Source organism: Sminthopsis crassicaudata, chromosome 2 (genome assembly GCF_048593235.1).
Source record: "Sminthopsis crassicaudata isolate SCR6 chromosome 2, ASM4859323v1, whole genome shotgun sequence".
Taxonomy (NCBI): Eukaryota; Metazoa; Chordata; class Mammalia; order Dasyuromorphia; family Dasyuridae; genus Sminthopsis; species Sminthopsis crassicaudata.
This window is the reverse complement of record NC_133618.1, coordinates 420,675,800-420,699,729: the sequence shown is the minus strand read 5'-3', so window position 1 is coordinate 420,699,729 and position 23,930 is coordinate 420,675,800. Positions and strand designations below refer to the sequence as shown.

The 23,930-nt window shown below is 39.4% G+C and overlaps 1 protein-coding gene across 1 annotated transcript in view; it reads right to left on the bottom strand.

Annotated features, from left to right (window-relative positions):
* The window catches only part of WWC1 (WW and C2 domain containing 1), a 143,907-nt gene extending 119,977 nt beyond the window's left edge, over positions 1 to 23,930 (bottom strand). The window contains exon 1 of the mRNA XM_074292012.1: positions 23,116 to 23,930. Within this exon, the coding sequence (XP_074148113.1) occupies positions 23,116 to 23,234 (119 nt within the window). The 5' untranslated portion in view covers positions 23,235 to 23,930. The remainder of the gene's footprint in view (positions 1 to 23,115) is intronic.

Sequence of the window (23,930 nt, the reverse complement as noted above, 5' to 3'; positions counted from 1 at the left end):
TCTCATTAAGGGGAGGGGGGGAAGGATGGGAGGGAGAAAATTTGGAACTCAAAACTTGAAAGAAAAAAAATGCTTAAATCCTTTTTACATGTAGTTGGGGAAAAAATAAAATGTTAAATGAGATTTTTTTTTAAAGAGTTAGTGTGAATGAATGATATGTTGTCCCCCAGAACTGATGGAATATTTGTAAATACAATGAGTACTGTGGCCTTCTTTCTGAAATTCATAACAGCTAAAGGGTTTGAGCTATCTTTTCTAATCAGATTTTTTTTTTAAATTATATCTTTTACAACCTGAAGAAAAACAAAAGACCAACAAACCTAGGAGTTAGGTGCTAAAAACCATGTTGTTTAGGGTTAATGTCCTCAATCTCTCTAAAATTTGTTCTTTCAGGACATCTATTAAATGATCCTCTAAAGTACAAAAGTCCAGAATTTAAGCATTTTAATGATTTTCTACATAAAAAAGAAAGCTTTCAGGAGACGAATTTCAGGAGTTTCCACTTATTTCCTTCTTCATTTATGCATGAATAAAACAGGGCAATTAGATACAAGTCCTTCCCTCTCCCTCCTCCTTCCCACCCCACTTCCCACTCATGTATAACGCATATGGCCCCTCGGTCTTAGATCCTGGGGATACCAGGCAGTGCCCCTTGGGGATTCGGCACTCTTTGAAAAGCTCCAAGGTGCTCACATTTCCTAAGATCTCAGAATAATAATGGGGAAGTAGAATAAAAGGGAAAGAGACCAAGAGTCTTTATTAGGCAGAAGTAATTCATCCTAGGTGGCAACTTCACAAACAAGTATGAAATCTTATTCAAAACCTCCACAACTGCATTTAAAAATCCACCAGCTACTTGCTAACCCCAACAGGATATTTGGGGGAAGGGGAGAGTGAGGGGGAGAAGGAAGGCAGGGTTCAGGTTTGATTTCTTCTGTTTAGGGAATTCCTGGCATCTGAATTCCCTTCACAAAAGCAGCAACAGATCTGTAATTTAGTTTCAGACTTGCCTAAGGCACTTGGAGGTTAAATGATTAATCCCCATCTAGAATGAGCCAGAGATTGGATTTGAACTCTGCTCTAGCTGGCTAGAAGGCCAGTCTTTTGTCACTAATACCAGGTTGCCTCTCAATTAGATCATATATGTAATTAAAGCTAGCAGGAATTTTTTTTTATTTTTTTTTTTTTGATCTGGGGAGGAGAGGGCAGCTAGGTGTCTAACTATCCACTAGACAGTTCCTGGCCTGAAGTCAGGAAGACTTAGTTTCCTGAGTTCAAATTTGTCTTAAATACTTACTAGTATGTCCCTGAGCAACCACTTACCCCATTTGCCTCAGTTTTCTCATCTGTAAAATGAGCTGGAGAAGGAAATAACGAATCACTCCAGTATCTCTGCCAAGAACATTCCAAATGGGATCTTGAAGAATGAGACACAAGTGAATATCCACAAAAGGCCCAGTGGGGGCCGATTAGTTCAATCTTTTCATTCTATAGCAGATAAAACTGAAAGCCTGTGTGACAGGTTCTTTATAAGCAAATTTCCTACACCAAGAGTTTCATTCTGATGACTAGAGAATGGAGGCAGGAAATATCTACTGTGCCTGAAATTGAACCTTGTGACTCCATGGAGAAGTTTACATCTTTAGCTCAAAGGTCCTTAAAATGTTATTGTTTCTCAAACCTCAGAGACACAGAAGCTTAATTAAAAAAAAAAAAATGGAATCTTAATGAAATTATCATATTGTATCATTCACTTTCTCCTTTGGTTCTCTTAGGGAAAAATGATAGTTACAGGATAAGGAGAACTACAAACTGGAGATAAAAGAAAAGATAGGAACTTAATTAAATCAGAAATAATATGCCCACATAAACTTAAGAATATTAAAAAAGATTTAGTAATTTCTTAAGAACTGGCAGCCAACCTGTGAAATCTGCCCCCATCCCTAGCAAGCTTCCACACTGCCCTGAGGTTCTGCAGGACACAGCCTAAAAAATTATCTACCCTAGCATGAATTTCCAGTTTAACTAAATCCTGGCCTACTCAACCACAATTACCATGGCATTTCAGTTTGGCCCGAATTGTTCAGATAATTCAAGCCCAATTCTCTGTTTCTTCTCCATCATATAGGGAATTTTCCCACCTAGGTCAACAGCCTAACTTGTTTCTCATCTCAGCTATAGTCATAATTTTTAAATCTCCAAATGCTTCAGCAGGGTAGGTCTACAAAGGGAGTGTTAATGACGTTTCAAGCACTAAGAGACTGAAAAACAGAAGTCCCCAGTTCTGCTAAGTTAAGCCTTTTCCTCGGAGCACTCCCCTTCCCCTCCCCCCCAAGATAAATAGGCAAGTGAATAAATAAATAAGATCACTCAACTGGTAAAGCAGGTTTATGGCACTAAGTTGACAAGAATAAGGAAATAAATTTTGTTTTTAAGAGCTAAAGATGGACAGTATTCCTCTGAACACAAGGACCTGGTTCTGTCTTCTTCCTTTCCCAATTCTATATAGATGGATCTGCCAAGAGAGTAATGGTATCTCTGTTTACCTTCTGTTGGGAGAACAATTATTAGTTTAGCAAATATCAATTGTCAGTTTCCCAAAAGAAAAACATGGAAGGCAAGTATTGGATGTATGGTGGGCAATGGAAGGGGAGAGAGAAGAGAGGGACTTCTGAGATATGTCGATTCTTTAGAGTCCTGTTTGCTTCCTGATTTGGGAAGTTCTGACATTGTTTATAAAAGTCTATGGGTGATGATGGGCAATATAAAGCTATCAAACGTCACAATCATCATTCTATGCAATAGGATCATAGATCTGGAATTACAAAAGCACTTTAAGACTAAAATTAAGTCCCTTCATTTTATAAATGAGGAAATTGAGGTCAAAGTTAAATGACTTTGATATATATCTTTTTTTTGGGGGGGGGCAAGGTAGTTGGGGTTAAATGACTTGCCCAGGGTCACACAGCTAGGAAGTGTTAAATGTCTGAGGCTACATTTGAACTCTAGTCCTCCTGACTCCACTGGCATCGTGCTTGGGTCATACAGCCTTTCCTTCCACTGGAGCAAGTTCAATTCTGGCTTGGCTCTGCACGGACAGCATGTTTGAAGTTTCTGCCCCATTCCAATCAGACAGGCTGGGACACACCTTGGCTCCTATTGTTTCTATCAGGCTCAGCTGGTTTTCTGGAGGCCTGGCTCAAAACTCAACAATGCTGTACTTTCATTAATGCTGACCAGCAAGGCAATCAGACTGCTCTTTTGAGAGGATCAGGAGGAGATTCTTAAGTGGAAACCTTCACTGCTTTACTTGACCTGACTGATTGCTGGTCTGCATCATACTCAATTCAGTTCAATTTAACAAGCAAGTACCAGTTACAGGACAAACTGTAACACCAGAGAGACACCAAGACAAAAATAATATAGTCCCTGCCTTTAAGAAGATTACATTCTATTTGGGGGGGAGGGAAAGAGGAGGAAGAGATGTGCACAGATAAGTAAATATAAAATAAACACACTGTTAATTCAGGCAGTAAAGTACTAATGGCTGGGAGAATTAAGTCAACAGGCAAAGCTGGATAGTTCTGGATCTGAGTCTTGAGGGGAGTGAGCTGTTTCAAGAGGCAGAAGGGAAGATCATTCCAGCATGTGAAACAGTTTGTGCCAAAGGCATCATGGGAGAGGCAGAATATCTCCCAAGACTTGTGGGCTCGGTTTTCAATAAATGATGTTACATTCATTCATAAAAGATATTTCTACTACATAGAAAGCACTATCCTAGGAGTCATGGCAGGACCATGTGACATGACATAAAGACAAATTAAAAAAAAAAAAAAAGTTTTCACCAGAAGTTTACAATTTAGTACTGGAGTTAGTGTGTTTTGTACCAGATAGGCTAAGAATTTATCACAAAGACAGATCTTTTTGAGCCCTTCACCTCTCCCCACCCTCCAATATCTTCCCCACCCCTCAATATCTCTCCTGGGCATTCCAGTAGTGTTGTTGACTTTCACAGAGCATGATGGCAAGACTATGTTATCTCAGGAATGTGTCTAGGGTAAGGTCCATGCCTACAATAAAAAGCTGCTCACAGACGAATCGGTACCTGCTAGATTAGAGCGTCATAATATCAGATCATGAAGTTCTGAGGCATTTATACTATAGTTTATTGCCACCTGCACAACAGGGAAAATGGAGATGTTAGATGAGGCCTTTGGGGTTTTTTCCCTGTTTAAAGGTGAGAAAAATCAATATTTTTTTTCTCAATCAGAAGTATGTAAAGGAGCCACTATAAACTTTTGCCTAATGAATTTATTCAATGAGAGACAGTTGGGTGGCACAGTGGGTAGAAAAAATGCTTAGCCTGAAGTCAGGAAGATCTGACTTAAAATTTGATTTCATATACTTACTAGCAGTATTATCCTAGATAAGTCATTTAGTCTCTGCCTCAATTTCCTCATTGGTAAAAATAAAAATAATAGCATCTACACCTCAGGGTTTCTGTGAGGATTTAATGAGATAATTATTGGGGGCAGCTAGATGGCTCAATGGATAGAGCACCAGCCCTGAAGTCAGGAGGACCTGAGTTCAAATCTGGTCTCAGACACTTAAAACATTCTAGCTGTGTGACCCTGGGCAAGTCACTTAACCCCAGCCTCAGGGAAAAAAAAAAAAAAAAAAAGGAAAAAAAAAACTGAAAATGAGATAATTATTAAGCATTTACCATAGTGCCTAACACACAGTAAATACTACCTAAATATTAGCTATTATTAATTTTATTAAGTCAACAATTATTAAGTACCTCCTATATATAAAGCAGTGTTTGGGATGGTGGAGCTACAAAGACAAATACTAAACAGTCCTGGTTTTCAGTCTCTGCCTGAGTTATACTAAGAAGAATATAACATTCGATTGAGTGGGGTAAATAACATGCATAGAAAGTTTAAACAGTGCTCTTGGATAGGCCAAGCGAATATAATAAAGATGACAATACTCCCCAAACTAATCTATTTATTCAGTGCTATACCAATCAGACTCCCAAGAAACTATTTTAATGACCTAGAAAAAATAACAACAAAATTCATATGGAAGAACAAAAGGTCGAGAATTGCAAGGGAACTAATAAAAAAAAAGTCAGATGAAGGTGGTCTAGGTGTACCTGATCTAAAGCTATATTATATGGCAGCAATCACCAAAACCATTTGGTATTGGCTAAGAACTAGACCAGTCGATCAGTGGAACAGATTAGGTACAAAGGACAAAAAAGGGTAATCTATAGCAATCTAGTCTTTGACAAACCCAAAGATACCAACATTAGGGATAAAAATTCATTATTTGGAAAAAACTGTTGGGAAAACTGGAAATTAGTATGGCAGAAATTAGATATGGATCCACACTTAACACCATATTCCAAGATAAGATCAAAATGGGTCCATGATTTAGGCATAAAGAATGAGATCATAAATAGATTAGAGGAACAAAGAATAGTCTACCTCTCAGACCTGTGGAGGAGGAAGGAATTTATGACCAGAGGAGAACTAGAGATCATTATTGATCACAAAATAGAAGATTTTGATTACATCAAATTAAAAAGTTTCTGTACAAACAATACTAATGCAAACAAGATTAGAAGGGAAAGTAACAAATTGGGAAAATATTTTTACAGTTAAAGGTTCCAATAAAGATCTCATTTCCAAAATATATAGAGAACTGACCCTAATTTATAAGAAATCAAACCATTCTCCAATTGATAAATGGTCAAAGGATATGAACAGACAATTCTCAGACAATGAAATTGAAATTATATCCACTCCTATGAAAGTGTTCCAAATCACTACTGATCAGAGAAATGCAAATTAAGACAACTCTGAGATACCACTACACACCTGTCAGATTGGCTAAGAGGAACAAATAATGATGAATGTTGGAGGGAATGTGGGAAAACTGGGACACTAATACATTGCTGGTGGAGTTGTGAAAGAATCCAACCATTCTAGAGAGCAATTTGGAACTATGCCCCAAAAGTTATCAAACTGTGCATACCCTTTGATCCAGCATTGCTGTTATTGGGCTTATATCCCAAAGAAATACTAAAGAGGGGAAAGGGACCTGTATGCGCCAAAATGTTTGTGGCAGCTCTTTTTGTAGTGGCCAGAAACTGGAAGATGAATGGATGTCCATCAATTGGAGAATGGTTGGGTAAATTATGGTATATGAAGGTTATGGAATATTATTGCTCTGTAAGAAATGACCAGCAGGAGGAATACAGAGAGGCTTGGAGAGACTTACATCAACTGATGCTGAGTGAAATGAATAGAACCAGAAGATCGCTGTACACTTCAATTGTATGAAGATGTATTCTCATGGAAGTGGATATCTTCAACATAAAGAAGATCCAACTCACTTCCAGTTGATCAATGATGGACAGAAACAACTACACCCAGAGAAGGAACACTGGGAAGTAAATGTAAACTGTCAGAACTACTGTCTATCTACCCAGGTTACTTATACCTTCAGAATCTAATACTTAATGTGCAACAAGAAAATGGTATCTACACACATATATTGTATCTAGGTTATATTGTAACTCATGTAAAATATATGGGATTGTCTGTCATCAAGGGGAGGGAGTAGAGGGAAGGAGGGGGGAATTTGGAAAAATAAATACAAGGGATGTTATAAAAAAAATTACTCATGCATATATAATGTCAAAAAATTTATAAATAAAGATTATAAATAGAAAAAAAAGAAAGTTTAAACAAAGTAGGTGTTCAGCTGGGTTTTTAAAAATATTCTGGAAAGGATTAAAGTATAGTTTTTTCCCCAATTTATTTTATTTGAAGAAACAGAATAAGAAAAAAGGAAAACAGGAATGCAATATAAACAATGAAATAAAACAGAAGAGAACATTATCATCTGCCCAGCAGATTGGGGAGGATTCAAAACATATAACAATAACTACCAATTTAAGAAAGTATATATATTAGTAGAAGAAATTATATTCATGAGTAATAGTTATAGTCTGTCTTTTCTTTACTTCCTTGTAAATAGTTCTTTTGTTCTCTGCTGTGCACCTTATTTACTCTATTCTTTTTTTTTTCCCCCTTTCATCCCGTCCCCCCCATCCCCAGGCAGACTATAGTAAAGAAAGGCTACATTTATATATATATATATATATATATATATATATATATACACACACACACATACATATCTCTCTTTCATCCCCCCATCACCCTCAAGCAGGCTATAGTTAAGATATATTTATGCATACCTATGTAGATATATACATACATACACATACTCACCAACCTCCTCCCGGCACACATCTTTCCTATCCCTGCTGACTCTAATTAAATTCTACTCTATAACTTGCCTTGCTATTACTTATTCTCTTCCCACCCATGGATCCCTTGTCTTCTTCCTTCACCCTTTGCTTCTTCATCCACCCATCCTCCCCACTTATTTTTTTACAGATTTTGGAAAGTGCTATACCCTTCATGGCATATATGTAGTGTTGCCTATTGAACTCATTCCGGTTTTGAGTAGATTTTCAAAACTACAAGCCCTCCCCCCCCACCAATGCCTCTGCATCTCATTTGTATAACATATTACTATTTTTACCTTTATTCTGCCAATCTTTCTTTTGAGCTTACCCCATTGTTGATGTAAATTTTAAACATAAATTATTTCGTATGTAAAAAAATAAACAATTTATCCATTTTAAAATAGACTGTCCATGTTGAATTCCTTAAAATTGCTCTTTGATATTGGCTTTTATATGTTAAATTTTCTGTTAAGTTTCAGTTTGGCTAATAGAAAGTCATGAAAATCTGCAAGTTTGTTGAATTTTTTTTTTCTCATTCAAAATTATAGATAATTTTGCTGGATATGCTATTTTTGGTGGAAGGCTTAGTTCTTTTGCTTGTCTGTAGATATGATTCCAAGACCTGTGGTCTTTTATTGTATCTGCGGCTAAGTCTTGAACAATTCTAACTATAGCTCCAGTGTATTTGAGGTTTTTTTTCCTTGTTTCTTGCAAAATTTTCTCTTTCATCTGGGGGTTTTGAAATTTGGCAATAATATTTCTACACGTTTTCCACAAAGGATCTCTTTGAGATGGTAATTGATGGATTTTTTTTTTCTATTTCTACTTTCTCCTCATGTTCAATCATTCCAGGACAATTTTCCAGGATTATTTCTTGCATTATTGTGTCAAGGTTCTCTTTTTGGTCACAACTTTCTGGTAGTTTAATTATTCTTATAGTTTCTCTTCTTTATCTGTTCTCTAGATCTGTTATTTTTCTTATATGTTTCACATTCTGTTCTGTTTTCTTATTCTTTATAATCTGTTTTGTTATTTCTTGGTTTCTCAGACTTCCTCTTGCCTGATTCTAATTTTCAAAGAGTTATTTTCAAATTTAAGACTCTGTAGCTCCTTTTCTAATTGGCTAACTTTTTTGGGTAATCTTGTTTTTCTTGGATGGTTTTTGTTCTTTAATTTTTCTTCAATGTCTCTCATTTGATTTTTGAATTCTTTTTTGAGTTCTTCTATAAATTCTCTAAAGGTAGAGAGCAATTTACATTACTCTTTGGGGTAGAAGTTTTTTTTTTTGTTGTTGTTGTTGTTTTTTTTTTTTAACTAAAGTGTCCTCTGCAGATGAATCCCGGTCTTCCCTGTTCCCATAATATCTTTCAATGGTGGGGTTCTTTCTTCTTTGGCAGCTCATTTTTTAAAATAAGGGGTATTTGTATAAGCACCTCTAATCATGGGGTAGTACCTCAAGTTTCTCTTGAGCTCTCCACTCTGACCAGGAACCCCACACCAAAAGCTCCACTCTTCTGAAAGTACTCACACCAGCAATACCCCCACCCTGCAGCTTCTGCACTTAGCAGGTGCTGGTTCCTTCTCACTCAGGACCAAGTCTCTGCAGCACAACTGGGCCTGGCGTTCCTAATCAGCCAAGGTTCTTAGTCTTCCTGGGTTGAAACCTCCACTTGACAAGCAGTCCAGGAGGTAAAAGTCTCTATGGTTCCTGCAGAGGGTACAGCCACAACTAAATAGCCCGAGGTGTACTCCTTGACGTTTCTATGGAGCTAGATCAGAGGTGTTTGCATTTCAGACAGATTAATCCCAGCTCAGGGTCTTCAGATTTTGTATGACTGTATTAGGAATACCTCTGTTTTGTCCAAAGTCTTTTTGGTTTTTCACCAGTCTATGTATACTCTGAGGAGCAATTTGTCCTATTTTAGGGGGAAATAGAGAGAGCTTAAAATTTACCAACCAGCTCCACCATCTTCCCAGAATCCTCCTCCAGAAAATGTACTTCTTTAAGAAGTGTTTATCAGGATGTCTTATTAATAGGATTAGTTTGTAAAATGGAAATAACTTTAAACAGAGTGGTAATATTTAAAAAGTCATTTTGCAGGCCCAATATATATTGCTTTCCTATTTGGAAGAAGGTTGTTTTTTTTTTTTTTTTTTTTTTTTTTTTTTTTTTTTTTTTCTGATGAGCCAAGACACCGATAAGATAGTGTAGCAACAGTGTTCAGTACAGTAGGGAAAGTTACAAAAGACTCATTACTGTATAGCTACAGGGTGGTACTGTGTGTATATGGGTGTGTGTATGTATGTCTTTTGTTATGAGAAATGAGAAGTAGTCTCTTCCTGATAAAGAAAAACAGAAATGGAGGTGCTGAGAATTAAGAAGGTGTAGGTGATTAACAACTATCCATGATAAACATCTACAGAATAGACCAATAAAGATGTTAGGTCTCTTGGAATCCAGAATAAGTACCTAGTAGATATCTTCAACATAAAGAAGATCCAACTCACTTCCAGTTGATCAATGATGGACAGAAACAACTAAACCCAGAGAAGGGACACTGGGAATTGAATGTAACCTGTTAGCATTACTGTCTTTCTACCCAGGTTACTTATATCTTTGGAATCCAATTCTTAACGTGCAACAAGAAAATTGGATTTACACACATATATTGTGTCTAGGTTATACTGTAACACATTTAATATGTATGGGATTACCTATCATCTAGGGGAGGGAGTAGAGGGAGGGAGGGGTAAATTTGGAAAAATGAATACAAGGGATAATGTTATAAAAAATTACTCATGCATATGTACTGTCAAAAAAATTATAATTATAAAATTATAAAAAAGAATAAAAAAAAAGAATAAGTACTTAGGACAGTTTCATAAAGTGAGGATGATTTACTCAGCACAAATTGATAACAGTAAATCTGAATGAATAGAGTAAGGAATTTGTATTTAGATGTCAAACTTGGCTCTAGCAAGCTCAAACAAGAAATGTGATATAATGAATGGAATGAACACAAGATTTTACAATCAAGTAACTTGGATTCAAATCCGTTTTGGTACTAGGCAGCTACGTGATCTTGAAGAAATAATTTAATCTCTATGAGTTTCAATGTCCTCATCTAAAAAATGAAGGAGTAAAATAGTAGATGATTTTAAAGAACTTTTTTGCTTCTAGTTCCTATATTCTTATGTGCATATTCTATATACAGTTAATTGTCTAGTTACATTTTTACATCCTTCTCTAAGATCCTACTCCTACTTATGGTGTGAAGATCCTAAGTTCTAAAAGTTGATCTCCATAAAGCATAAGTTTCACCAGATCCTGACAAGCAGGAAAGAACCTGTCGCCTGGGGATGAATGCATAGTCTGAGAGATACGTTATCAATACAGCAGTAAAGTGGTGATTTTTTTGCCATATAAACTCTCATAAGTTATAGAAAGGTTGTAATCTGTGTTTATGAATAAGGGGGCTGTTGACCCCTAAAGTATTGAGTATTTATTTATATGAAATGGATTAAGAGATGGATTATGTGTTTGTAGCAGTTCTTTTTGTGGTAGCAAAGAATGGGAAAATGAGTAGATGCCCATCAATTGGGGAATGGCTGAACAAGTTGTGCTATATGAAGGTAATAGAATAATATTGTTCATATAAAATTATCGATGAACAAGCTGATTTTGGAAAGGCCTAGAAAGATTTACATAAACTGATGCTGAGTGAAACAAGCAGAACCAGAAATACACAGTGGACAATAACAGCAAGAATATGAGATGATCAACTATGAAAAACATGGTTCTTCTCAGTGGTTCAGTGATCCAAAGTAATCCCAATAGACTTTGATCAGAAAATGCCATCTGCATCCAGAAAAAACTAAGGAGACTGGATGTAAATCAAGGCATGCTATGTTCACTTCTTTTTTCAGTTTTTTTTTTTTTTTAATTTCTCCCATGGTTTTTTCCCTTTTGCTCTAAATTTTCTCTCCTAACATAATTCATAAAGCAATGTATTAAAAATAAATAAATTTACTAGAAAAAAATTATATACATATGGAGAACTAGAGATCCAGAGAGGTGAAGCAATTTCAGTAAGAAATACATCTAAAATATATCTCCTACACATACATATTGTGCTGTAGATAGTAGATTGTAAGAACCATTGTGACACAAAAAGCTCTATCTTGACTCAAGGCATTTTCAATGGCTATGCCCCACCCTGGAATTCTTTCACTCCTCATCTTGGCTTCTAGGCTTCCTTCAAATCCCATCTAAAATCCCATCTTTTTATAGGAAGCTTTTTCCTGATTCCCCCTTAATCTAGAGTATTCCCTCTGTGAATTACCTCCAATTTATACTATCTATAGTTAATTATTTGTGTTCCCAGTTGGCTTCGAGTGCCTAGAAAACAGGGGCTATCTTTTTCCTTTTTTTTGTTTTCCCAGCATTTAACACAGTACCTGGCACACAGAAGCCTCTTAATAAATGTTTGCTGGCTGACTGATTTGGGATGAAGGAGTAGATTTGGGACCTAGAAAGAAAAGAGCAATGTGATATATAACATGGATTGTGAATAACTGGATCTTGGTTTTTAATTCTCAGCTCTATCACTGTGTGATCTTGGATAAAATAATTCCTCTGTCTGGACCTAAAGTTTTTAATCTGATTTTCAAGGTCCCTTAATGATTTAAAATCTGATGATTCTCTTATCTTGCGCTTCTGGTGCTCTGGTAGCAGTGATGCTGTATTAGCCAGAAAGGTAGAGGGATCCAGTGATCAAGGCTACAGGATTGTGTTAGTTAACAGAGGAATGAGACACAGAATAATAATAATAATAATAACAACAACAATAATAACAACAACATACTAAGAACCTGATTAATATCAAATTAATGAATTATGCCAAATTCATAAATAAGGAATAAGAAGATGTTTGCTATTTTTTCTGGGTATAAGAAAGGGAGTTGAGAGGGAAACTGACCTGTGATTTCATCAAGGTGGGGGCATTCTAATGAAGAATTTCTCTTTACCAATGTAGATGACTGGGCAGCTAAGAGTTAAAGTAAACTGTCAGCCCTCTTCTTGAGGTCAAATGTGGCCTCAGACACTAGCTGTGTGATCCTGGGTAAGTCCCTTAATCCTATTTGTCTTGATTTCCTTAGCTAGAAAATGGTAAACCACTAGAGTATCTCTGCCAAGAAAACCCCAAACGGGATCATAACGAGTCAGACATGAATGAAACAACTGAACAACAGAAGTAGATGAATACCTACTCTGCAATATAGACTTAGAAAGTTGCCAGGGGAACAGACAATCTGGACTTGAATCTACCTCTTCCTAACTCTGAGACCAGTTCTCTAGCCACAAACCCATGATCATCTTTGAATATACAATATGTGCTAACCTCTCTCTGTACCTCCATAAATGTCAGAAAAGTAGTTTTCTATTCAATGTCCAATTGGTTGATTAGGAATGTGGCCCATGTGGATGAGGGAGAGAGAAATAGCGGCTGAAGTAGTAGGGCATCAATCTCTTAAATGATCATAGCAGAATGTTTGTTACCCAAAAGGGAAAAAATGAGAAAAGGAGACAGAAGAGATGTTTCTTTGAGGGCTGCTCTTTTATCATACAACTCTATTAAAACATAGAGAACAACATTGTTTCCTGTGATATTCTGGTAGCAATGGATACTCAGACTGTAACATTTCAGGATAAGTAACAAATTTAAGAACTTCAAGGATATGAAGGAAACAGGTCAACTATCTATACATTCTCCAATCTGTACTTGGTCCCCTAACTCCTGACTTCCTGTGTTCCTTCCTTTTTGTGTGATTCACATGCAATAATCTCAGAACTTATTTTGTCTATAGGTCAGCATCTTAGGGTTTAGCATAAGAGGATTCTGGAAAGACATTCTTTCTTCACAACCCCTAGATCCAGCCATGGGACAGATTGGGGACTAGATAACCTACATAATGGATTTACAGCTGAAAAAGAATATAGAAGTCATCTGGTTCAACATTTCAACTAACAGATGAGATAACTGAGGTCCACAGATATTAAATGACTTTCCTAGAATCATAGAGGGGAGCAAGAAATCAAGCCAGGAGGCAGGTAGTACAGTATTGGATAGAGTGCTAGATAAGAAGTCCGGAAGAGTTGATTTCAAATCCACCTCAGGCTCTTAGTTGTGTGATCTTGGGCAAATTATTTAACTTCTATTTGCCTTAATTTCCCCATCTGGAAAAATAGATAGCATCCACCTCTCAAATATTATTATGATGATTAAATAAGATATTTTTAAAACACTTAGCACAATACTTGATGCATAGTAGGTGCTTAATAAATCCTTTCCTTCCAACCCAAGTCCCCTACTCTAAACCCAGAATCATGCTGAAAAGTTTCTTTTCAGCTTTAGGATAGGAAAATGGGAATGAGGAAGAGAACTACCTCTGATCTGACTAAGAAATATGACCGGCCTAGAGAGTACTCACTATACCGGACAATACATCTGGATGTCAACTTTAAGATAAGTGATAAGAAGTGTTGAAAATAAGATCCCCTTTATGATCAAGAGGAAAAAGACAGTACTGAGCACCACTGTGTCAAACACAACATGATGCCCAAGATAACTTCACTCTAAAAGAGAAGTGGAGTCCTGACATAAAACAATCCTGGCATAAAGAACCCTATGAATCAATGCCCCACAATGACATCTACAATTTATAACTCCCATTTCACTGTGACAGCATTGGTGTCAACTTCCATGCAGCACTCATTTCAGAAATTCCTAAGAAGGGTTTGGCTTCTTAGTCCCAGATAAGGGCAGAAAAAAAGAGGTTTATTGATTTATTTATATAATCAGTGACGCCAGAGTGGTTTCAAACACTAATTGAAATGTGAAAGTTGGCCCACCTGACAGATGAATTCAGTCTGCTGGGATTGGGGGAGACAGAGGGATTCCAGCAATTTTCAAAAGGCAAGCAAGTAAAAACAACCAAAGACCTTGAATGTTGTGAGGCCTCTCTCCTTGGATTTCAACCCCAAATTTGGTTTAAACCACACATATTTTCCTTCACAGCACACAAAGAACATATATTAGGATTTCCTATGTTACTTTAGTTCAGAGGTTAAAATGCTACCCTTCATTCCTAATGAACCATTCCATTCTAAAGAATGCTGATACCTATATTCCTATGCTTTTCTTTCTATAAAATATTTTTTTAAAGTTTCAATGCTTTGTTGATAAATTTTAACAGCTCACCCTCTTTCTCTTTCTCCTCTCAACAGAACTTTTTAATAAAAAAATTAAGTGAAACAAATCAACATATTGGTCATGTCTGGTGACATATGCCACATTCAGCACCCATAATCTACCTTTCTGCTGAGAGATGGATATGCTTTACTGCCAAGCCTTTGGAATCATAGTTGATTACTGCCTTGATCAGAGCTCTAAAGTTCTTTTTTCATATTATTATTATGAACTTAATAAACAAGGTCTTTTATGAACTTAACAAACATGATCTATTATATAATAATTATACATTATGAATTTAACAAACAAAAAAGAATATTTACAAGAAACTGAGCTTTACATATCATTTTACATATCAGGGTTTTTAAAAGTATGTATTGAACTTACATGATAGTAAGAAAACTGCCCTGCCTGTCTTTCTTTTCTGAATTTCCTTCTATTTGAGTCTCTGTGTGTTTTTTTAATATTTATTTTATCGATGGCTCAATTCTGAAATCTTTCAGTGTGATTTTTTATTTATATTACTTGTGTTTAATCAGATAAATTATTCTCCTGGTTCTGCTTGTCTTGTTCAGTCCATGTATTTTCTTCTACCTCCCAAGCCAGAACCTGGATCTCCAGGGTAGTTCCCAAGGACAAATCTACCAAGTAACTCCCATTGGGCTGTGAGTCAGGACCAGGGAAACACAATGTTCCTCAATGTGCTGTTTAGGTCCAATCATGACAGAGCACCTGCAAGGCAACCCACTTGGGAAAGTCTGCAGCTGTGCTTGGCTCCTGCTCCCTCTTTTAGCGATAAATAGGAAAGGTGGAAGAGGAAAAAAGAAAAGCTCACAAAAAGGTATTCCTAATCTTGATGCAGTTTTGTTATCATTTTCTATGGCTGACTATGGAAGACAAACTTAAGCTTGAGTCCATTTTCTCTAGCAGACATTTGAAACTTTAATGTTCTTTTTCTCCCAAACAGTAAGATACCCTTGGTACAGGAGATAACTAAGGGAAAACTGAAATCACCTGCATTTTTCATCCCCTCCTTGCGATTCCCTCTTGGGCTTCCCAGCCCCCACTTTCAGATTTGATATCTTCCCCTACAGAATGCAGAAGTGAGCTATTCTCTCAGGAATGTTTCTTGCATAGCTATAGGCTTAATAACCTTGTCAAAGGTTAAAGAACAAAATTGCCACTGTATCCAGTTTCCTGGTTTTCTATCCTTTTATCTAATTCTAAAAGAGAAAGGGACTCAGTGTGGTGTAGACCTGAAAGTTAGAAAGACTCGAGTTCATATTATATCACAGATACTTAGTAACTATATAACTTTTGGTAAATAACATGGGCTCTCAGTTTCTTCATCAGTAAAATCTGGAATTTGGGCTAGATGGCTTCTAAGATTCTTTCCAGTGCTAAATCTGTGACTCTATTATCCTATGAACAGAGAACTGTCAGCAAGAGTAGGAGCTCTTTTTTGAATGCTATATTCAAGATTTGGAATATGATGGCCTGTCAGGGTTTGTTGAACTGACCTGCTGCATGAAGCCTGGAACCAGACTGGAGACCTGATTGACAGCCTCTCTTTCACATGAAGATGCTGTGTTAGCATCAGACTTCCATGCTAAAGATTCTTAACCCTTTTGGTGGAAAGCTATGAGACTTTCTGAGCCACTTCTCCAAATGAAGTGGATTTAATTTTGTGAGCATTTGCAATGAATGCTCTGCTTTGCTGGAAGTTCTAAATGAAAGACAGAGAGCCACCATCCTGGGTGCACCACTAAATCACATCTGAAAAAGCCATTCACATAAAACAAACGGTTCCCATAGGCAAAGGGCTCCAGCAACACATGCATCCACCTCTTAACCCCTGTTTAACGTATCCCCTTCTCATTTTACAAGCACCTGAGAGGAGAGTACCAAGAAGCATTCCAATCTTCCCTGTAACTAGGAACTCCTGAAAAGTAACCTGAGTCAGTCTTCTTCAGAAAGACAGTATTTCTCTCATTGCTATCAGGGTTTGCAAAGGAATGGAAACCAGCCCTCTTACTAGGGTGTATTTGGGGGGAAATGTGCAGGGGAGTGAATAAAGATAACAATGATGTCAGCTATGCTACTCCTTCAAAGACTTAGCTAGGTTAGGTAAGCAGTTTTTAATCAAAGTACCTTGGAAGTGAATATGAACACCTAGACCTAGACTTTACAAAGAAGGCTTGGACTTTTCTTTTCTTTTTTTTTTTTTTTTTTTTTTTTATTCATTTTTCCAAATTATCCTCTCCCTCCCTCTACTCCCTCCCCCCGATGGCAGGTAATCCCATACATTTTACATGTGTTACAATATAACCTAGATACAATATATGTGTGTAAATACCATTTTCTTGTTGCACATTAGTCACCAGCTTCCGAAGGTATAAGTAACCTGGGTAGATAGACAGTAGTGCTAACAATCTACATTTGCTTCCCAGTGTTCCTTCTCTGGGTGTAGTTATTTCTGTCCATCATTGATCAACTGGAAGTGAGTTGGATCTTCTTTATGTTGAAGATTTCCACTTCCATCAGAATACATCCTCATACAGTATTGTTGTTGAAGTGTATAGTGATCTTCTGGTTCTGCTCATTTCACTCAGCAACAGTTGAGGCTTGGACTTTTCTAAATCAAAACTGCTGGGTATGAGATTTACATTTAGATGTGAGACTATTCTGTTTCAATAGAGAATAGTCATTAGAACATAAAGAAGGTGTCTGAACAAACCACTTTCCTAACACACATAATAAACTACACAGCTGCTCCAAAGTTACTTAGATGCAACTTTTACCAAGATTCAAATTGGGTTTTCCCCATCTTTGGAGTTCCTAAGCCTGTCCACAAACCAATTTCCCCTTCCCCACTTTCACCATGGGTCTATATTTGAATTTAGTCCAAGGCCAACCCAATCCCAAAAGGCCCTAAGTTGTTTGCTTCAATGATCTCCTGGTCTATATGGCCCCAAAGAGTTAAACAACACTCCAACTCTGGCTATGAAGTCGGGAGAAATTAGCTCAGTTTGTTAGGACAAAGTAAGCAGGTACACTATATAGCCCTCGAGACGATTTAAATAAATTAAAATTAGCCCTACTTTACAATCAATTCTTGACAATCAATGTCTAGGACAATGAAATTAGGTAAGAATAATTGAAATCATGTTAATTTAGTTGAAGAAGTCTATAGCATTTCCATGGCAAAAATTCCTTAGGCTCTGAAGCTGAGTTGAAGCTCTGATCCAGCTGAGCAGGATGGTATCTGTGTTGTGACATAGCTTCCAAATTAATCGACACCCGATCATCAAGAATTGAAGGTCTAGAACCCTCTCACCTAATGAGCAATCAATGGGATGGAAGTGGTAGTTCCTGGTGCATAATGTCAGAACAACTTTTGCATTGGCTATTCCATATCATGGAAGAATTGGCTAAGCACTGCCAGAAATTATCTCATTGTAATAATAATAATAGCTAACATGTATATAATATGTATTACGTACCAGGCAACTGTGTTAACTTCCTGAATCTCATTAAACTATATATACCAAAGACTTCAAGACTAGAAGGGACTTTAGAAGCCATTTGCTCCAAGTTTCATATCCTTTCCCCACCTTTTATTTTAAGAGATTAAGAAAACTGAAGATCAATGTTATGTGACTAGCCCAAAGTCACACAGCTATTTTGTACTAGGGCCAAGACTTGAAGCAAGGTCTTCTAAGTGCCTTGCCATCAGTTTTTTTTCCCCACTACAATATGGTATCAGGTAACCCTTGTTTCTCCTTGAAGAAGGCCAAATTATTCCGCAAGATGAGAACGGCTCCTGGGCCCTGTGAATACCAGGCTGGCAGAACCTGGTCCCAAATGACCCTTCAGGTTCCTGGGCTTGACCCTTTCATCAATGGTGACTTGTGGTAATGTCGGAGCCTTTAGCCTAGTGGGCAGGGAATGTGAGCTGCACATTTGGCTCTCTAAGGTTGTTCGGACAACCATCTGCAGGAATTTCAACCTCCCAGTCTTCCTCTCAGTGAAGGGGGAAAGCTGGCAGGCTCACTGCCTGGCTGCTCTTCAACTCCCCTAGTGAAAGGGAAGCCTTAAATCGGATTCCCTACCCCCAGCAGCCTCCCTCCATCCGCAGGACAGCACACAAAACAGCTTTACCCCCAGAGGGAGGAATGTGCCAAGACATTCTTTTGAGCTGGTAACTGGAGAGTCTGTTCTCCCCACCACAGTTAAGAAATTACTTTTCTGATTAAATAAATGATCATTTGATATAACTTCCTTAGATGGAGGGATGTGTAGGCATCTTCTAATTGAGTAAGGAAAAAGCCAAAGGGGAAAAAAAAAAAAAAAAAGAATTGCCAGCAAAGAAAAGAAAATCATCTTGTTTTAAAGCATTAACTAGTTTTAGACATGTAATTACCTTGGCAGGATCTTACCCCCTCTAAGAAGAAACTGTACTGCATTTAGCTTTGTTAAACTTGGAGTCACGCCTCCTCCTCCCCACAGCCATGCACTCTCTATCCAGCCCCGAAGTCAGGAGGTCTGGAAAGATGCAGAGTTCTTAGAAGAGCACAGAATTTTAAAGCTAGAAGAACCCTTAGAGTTTTTTCACCATAGAAGCTTCCATATAGAGCTGGAATTTGACAACCATTTATTAAATGCTTACTATGTGCAAGGCATTATATTAGGTGCAAGGAAGGCAAAGGGGAGGGGATGGGTAATTCTAAATAACTAAAAGCTTTGGAAAGGGACCTTGAAAAGCATCTAGTCCTACTCCATTTTATTAATAAGGAAACTGAGGCCAGGAGATGGTGAAATAACTTGTACCAACTCATGAAAACATTAAGTGGTGGTGCTGGGGTTTGTATCTGGATCTTTTCACTTCAAAGCCAATATTCTTTCCAATCCATCACCCTGCTCCAAGCCTTTCTTTTTACATGTGAAGAAACTGAGGGACAGAAACAAGAACTAACTTGCTTATATCATAGACTAGAATATAGCTGCTGATAAGCAAGTAAACAGGAAAATGGAAAAGGATAATAGACTAGGAATTGGAAGAGATCTCATTTATCTAATCCCATCATTTTACAGATAAGGAAACCGAGGCCTAAGAGGAAAAAATGATTTTCCCATTCACTTAGGGAATAAACCTAGGGTTGAGTTTTAAATCCAGGTCCTCTGACCCTAGTACCAATGTTCTTTCCATTGAATCATTCTCTCTATCCCCACCCCACTCCATATCATAGAATCACAGATTTAGAGCTGGAAAAGTCCTCAATGGCCACATAATCCAATCCTCATCATTTAAAAAATGTAAACTTGAAATTAGGTGACTTGTCCAAAGTCACCCAGATAGTAAATACCAATGATGGGATTTGAACTCAAGTCTTCTGACTCATTGGGCAATCTGGTGCATTGGATAGAGTACCAGGCCTAGAGTCAAGAAGACTCATCTTCCTGAGTTCAAATCAGCTGTGTGACCCTAGACAAGTCATTTAACCTACTCTACCTCAGTTTCTCATCTATAAAATGGGTTGGAGAAGGAAATGGCAAACCACTCCAGTATTATTGCCAAGAAAACTCCATACAACTTTTGATTCCATAGGTAGTTCTCTTTTTCCTGCCCTACAACACTCCCCTAAATTCCATAATTTCCAAACCAGATGACACAATCCCAAATTCTTCAAGGCAGTATCTTTAAAATCAACATAAAAAAACAAGAGAAAGAACCAACTCTTTTTCATAACTGAACAATCCACACCAATCTCCACCTTAGCCTAGTTGCCTGAGGAAATGTTTTGTATGGGGACCTCCAAGGGGTGGAGATTATAGAACTAATAGGATGTTAGAACTAGAAGAGAGCTTGAAATTATGCAGCTCCACTCCTAATCAAATGAGCATATTTGTATTTTTGTAGAAGAAAGCCTTTTGAATCCCTAGGGATTCCCAATACCCTGAAACCACAGTAACATACATGAAGCTGCCTAGCTGGATTTGGAGGAAGTGATCAGGAGAAAAGAAAGTTCATAAGATTTTGAGCCTTCTGCATTTTTTTTGAGAAGCCATGGAAAGAGTTTAGGGCCATAGCTGCACTGTCTAATGATTCTGGAACAGGGTCACTGGTATATGTAACCATGCAGAGTGGTACAGTGGTATAGTACTGACTCTGGTACCAGAGAACCTGTGTAACCTTGCTCATGTTACTTAACTAAGCCCCCCTAGGGCTCAGTTTCTCTGAGTTTCATCTGAAAAATGAAGGAATTAGGCTGGACAACATCTGAGGTCCCTTGTAGCTCTAAATCTGGAATCCTATAGAATCTAAAATAAATATCCAATTTCTAGCATGAGGCATTGGAGAGACATTGGGCTTGGAGTCAGAAGAGTTGAGTTCAAATCTTCTCTTAGATACTTACTAGTTGGACCCTGAACAAATCACCTAATCTCTTTAGGCCTTCCAACTTTAAATCTGTGATTGAAGGATCTTATGAAAACCCAGGTGAAAGGAAGGAACAAGATTCATTAAGATTGCCATCAGTGAAAGTGCTGAGTTGCCAATGCACATCTTTGTGCATTTTCTTTTGTTTTGTTTTTGGCTAGGCAACTGGGACTCAGGGTCACACACAGCTAAAGAAGTGTTAGAAGTCTAGATTTGAATTCAAGTCTTCCTGGACTCCAAGGGCCAGTGCTCTATCCACAGCACCATCTAGCTGCTCTGCTCTCTTCTTTGTAAATTCTTGTCTTGGATTCCTAATGATTCCCCCTTGCAGGCTGCTTTCTAGGGACCTCATTTTATATGAATCTGAAGGCCATAAGGCCCACATACCAATTATGAGGGATCCAGCTTCTTTCATCCCTATGGGTTTTTGTGCTTTGCAGATCATGATGGCAAGGGCGGACAGGGGCATTACATATTGGATACTTTCAAAGGTCACTTTTCATTGGGGAAATTGAACAACAACAATAAGCATTGGCCAGGATTCTCAAAAGTGAGGAATAGCAAAGAGGGAACTCCTTAAACCTTCTCATACTCTGCCTTTAAGCAGAAAAGGGGAAAACAAGAGAATAGGCATTTTATTAAGAGCTTATTATGTGTCAGACACTGTTCCAAGCACTTTACAAATATCTCCTTTAAAAAATAAACACCTAGTGCTAACCAGAGGAGGAGGGAATTGTGCCTTCCAGGACAAATATATGTCCCAGTTCCTTCTTGTGCAAAAGCATGGGATAAGAAGTTCTAGAGTGGGAAGAAAGAGGAGGAGGAGGAAATGATCACAATGGGTACAAGAGAGGCCTCTCACCTCCATTAACATTATAACAGCTTCCAAGTAGCTGTGACATTCTTGGTGAGACAAGCTGCTTAGCCCAGGTTGCAGGCTATCTGGTTTTCCCCACCCTCCTTCATAGCCTTCCCTCTCACTCATCTTCCTGTCATTTCTGCTTCCCTTCAGCTCACTGACTGCCTCCCCGTTCTCTTACTCCCCCCCACCAAATTCCTTTATGGGAGCCTTTGATGACCACTTGAGTGTGTGATAATTGCACAGACCACAGCTCCCTAAGGCCTAAGGCATCTTTACTGATTCAATTCCTGTTCTTCCCTTCTATTCTTTTAGTTCTTCCCCACCTTTCAGACCTACCCTTATCCATGGACCTCTGGGTAATGTCTTCTTCCTAGGCCCCCCTCCTCCACACTCATATTTCTCAAATGTTGGGGAACCACACTTTTTAGAAACTCTAGTTCTAAAAGGCTCTGTTGTGTTGCTAAGGATATCTAGTCTTCCCAGATCCTCCTTTCTTTTCTCCAAGCTTTACCTTTTACTTGCTTGGGTGGTTCTGAGGTCGAGGGAAAAAACACTGGGATGAGATAGGTGGGACCACTCTTGCACAACTAGCTACTTTCGAGAAAAGCCCCGGTAGCCCAGACAGGTGCACTCACTGACGCTTCCTTAGAGGAATAAGCTTCCCATCTGGTAGACCGGAGGGGTGTGGATACGGGAGTGTGTTGTGGCCTCGGAGAGTTCTAGGACAGTTAAGATCCCCCAAAAGTCATCCCCTGCAATTCTTAAGTTGGAAGAGCTCTTCTGTAAAAGAAGCAGTTTTAACCTTCACTGGAAATTGTCACAGTCAACCCCAGACATGTGAGCATCCCCTAAGTCTTGGAAAATCCAGGGAGGGCTCTCAGGAGCAGGTGCGTGGCCAAAGAGTAGTTCTGGTTGGCTAAATATGAAAGATGGTGGAAGTTCTACCCCCCACGCCCCAAAACATCAAAGCAAAAAATTTTAAAGCCACAAATCTTATCAATAAAAGAAAGGGCTGAGCTAATTGATCTCTAAAACCTCTTCCAGCTCTGTGAAGAGGGAGTCAGACACCTGCCCTCTAATACTCCAACCTCTCATCACCCAGCATGCCGCCACCTTCTCTTACAGAGTGGGACTGGAGGTGGAGTGTGAGGGGTGCCATGGGTAGAGCACCCAGGGCGGAGTGAAGGCGATTCTCCCTCCCCCTCCTCCTTCCCTTTCCTCTCCCATGTCCTACCTGTCCCGCGGGTCGATCCAGCTGGTGGTGCGACTGGTGTGGTCGATGTAGTAAACCTTGCCATCGAAGTCCCGGGCCTCCTCCCAGCCCTCGGGCAGGGGCAGCTCATTCCTCGGCATCTTCCCGAGCCGGTCCGCGCTCCCCCATGCAGCTCCCGGCTGGGGGGGGCCCGGGGCTCAACGGCGCCGGCGGGGCTGTTCGGGCCCATCCAGCAGCGGGGGCACCATGATCGGGCCCGGCGGGAGGAGCGGCGGCCGCGGTGGCTCCGGCCCAAGGGCAGCGCGCCCGCTCCTGCGGCACAGCCCGGGGCGGAGGTGGCGGCGGGGGTAGGGTGGGGGACTGAGTCCGGGATGGCCGGGCGCAGCCGGCACAGGCACTCGGGCACGGAGCTCCGAGGGGGACCGAGAGGGGGCGGCGCTAACGGGTGCAGGGGGGGCCGGCCGGGGCTGCGGCGCTGTCCATTCGGCCCTGCGGCCCCGGCCCGGGCACTAAGGCTCCCCCGGGCACCGGGGCTCCGCTCCGCCTTCTCCGATCGCGGCTCACCGCAGTCCTCTGCCTCACTCTCCCATGTGCCGCTCGGCTCTCCGGCAGGCGAAGCTGTGCAGAGCGTGCGCGCGTGTGTAAGTGTAGTGGGGAGGGGGGTGCGGAGGGGAGGAGGGAGCTTCTCGCCAGCTGCGGGCTCCCCGGATCCGGCCGCACTGAGCGGGAGCGGGCGCTAACGCTGGAGCCAGAGCGCGAGCGCGAGCCTCCCCCTAAGCGCTGCGCTCCCAGCTCCGGGCTCCAGGCTGCCTCCGTCCTCCGCTCGGCTCTCCCGC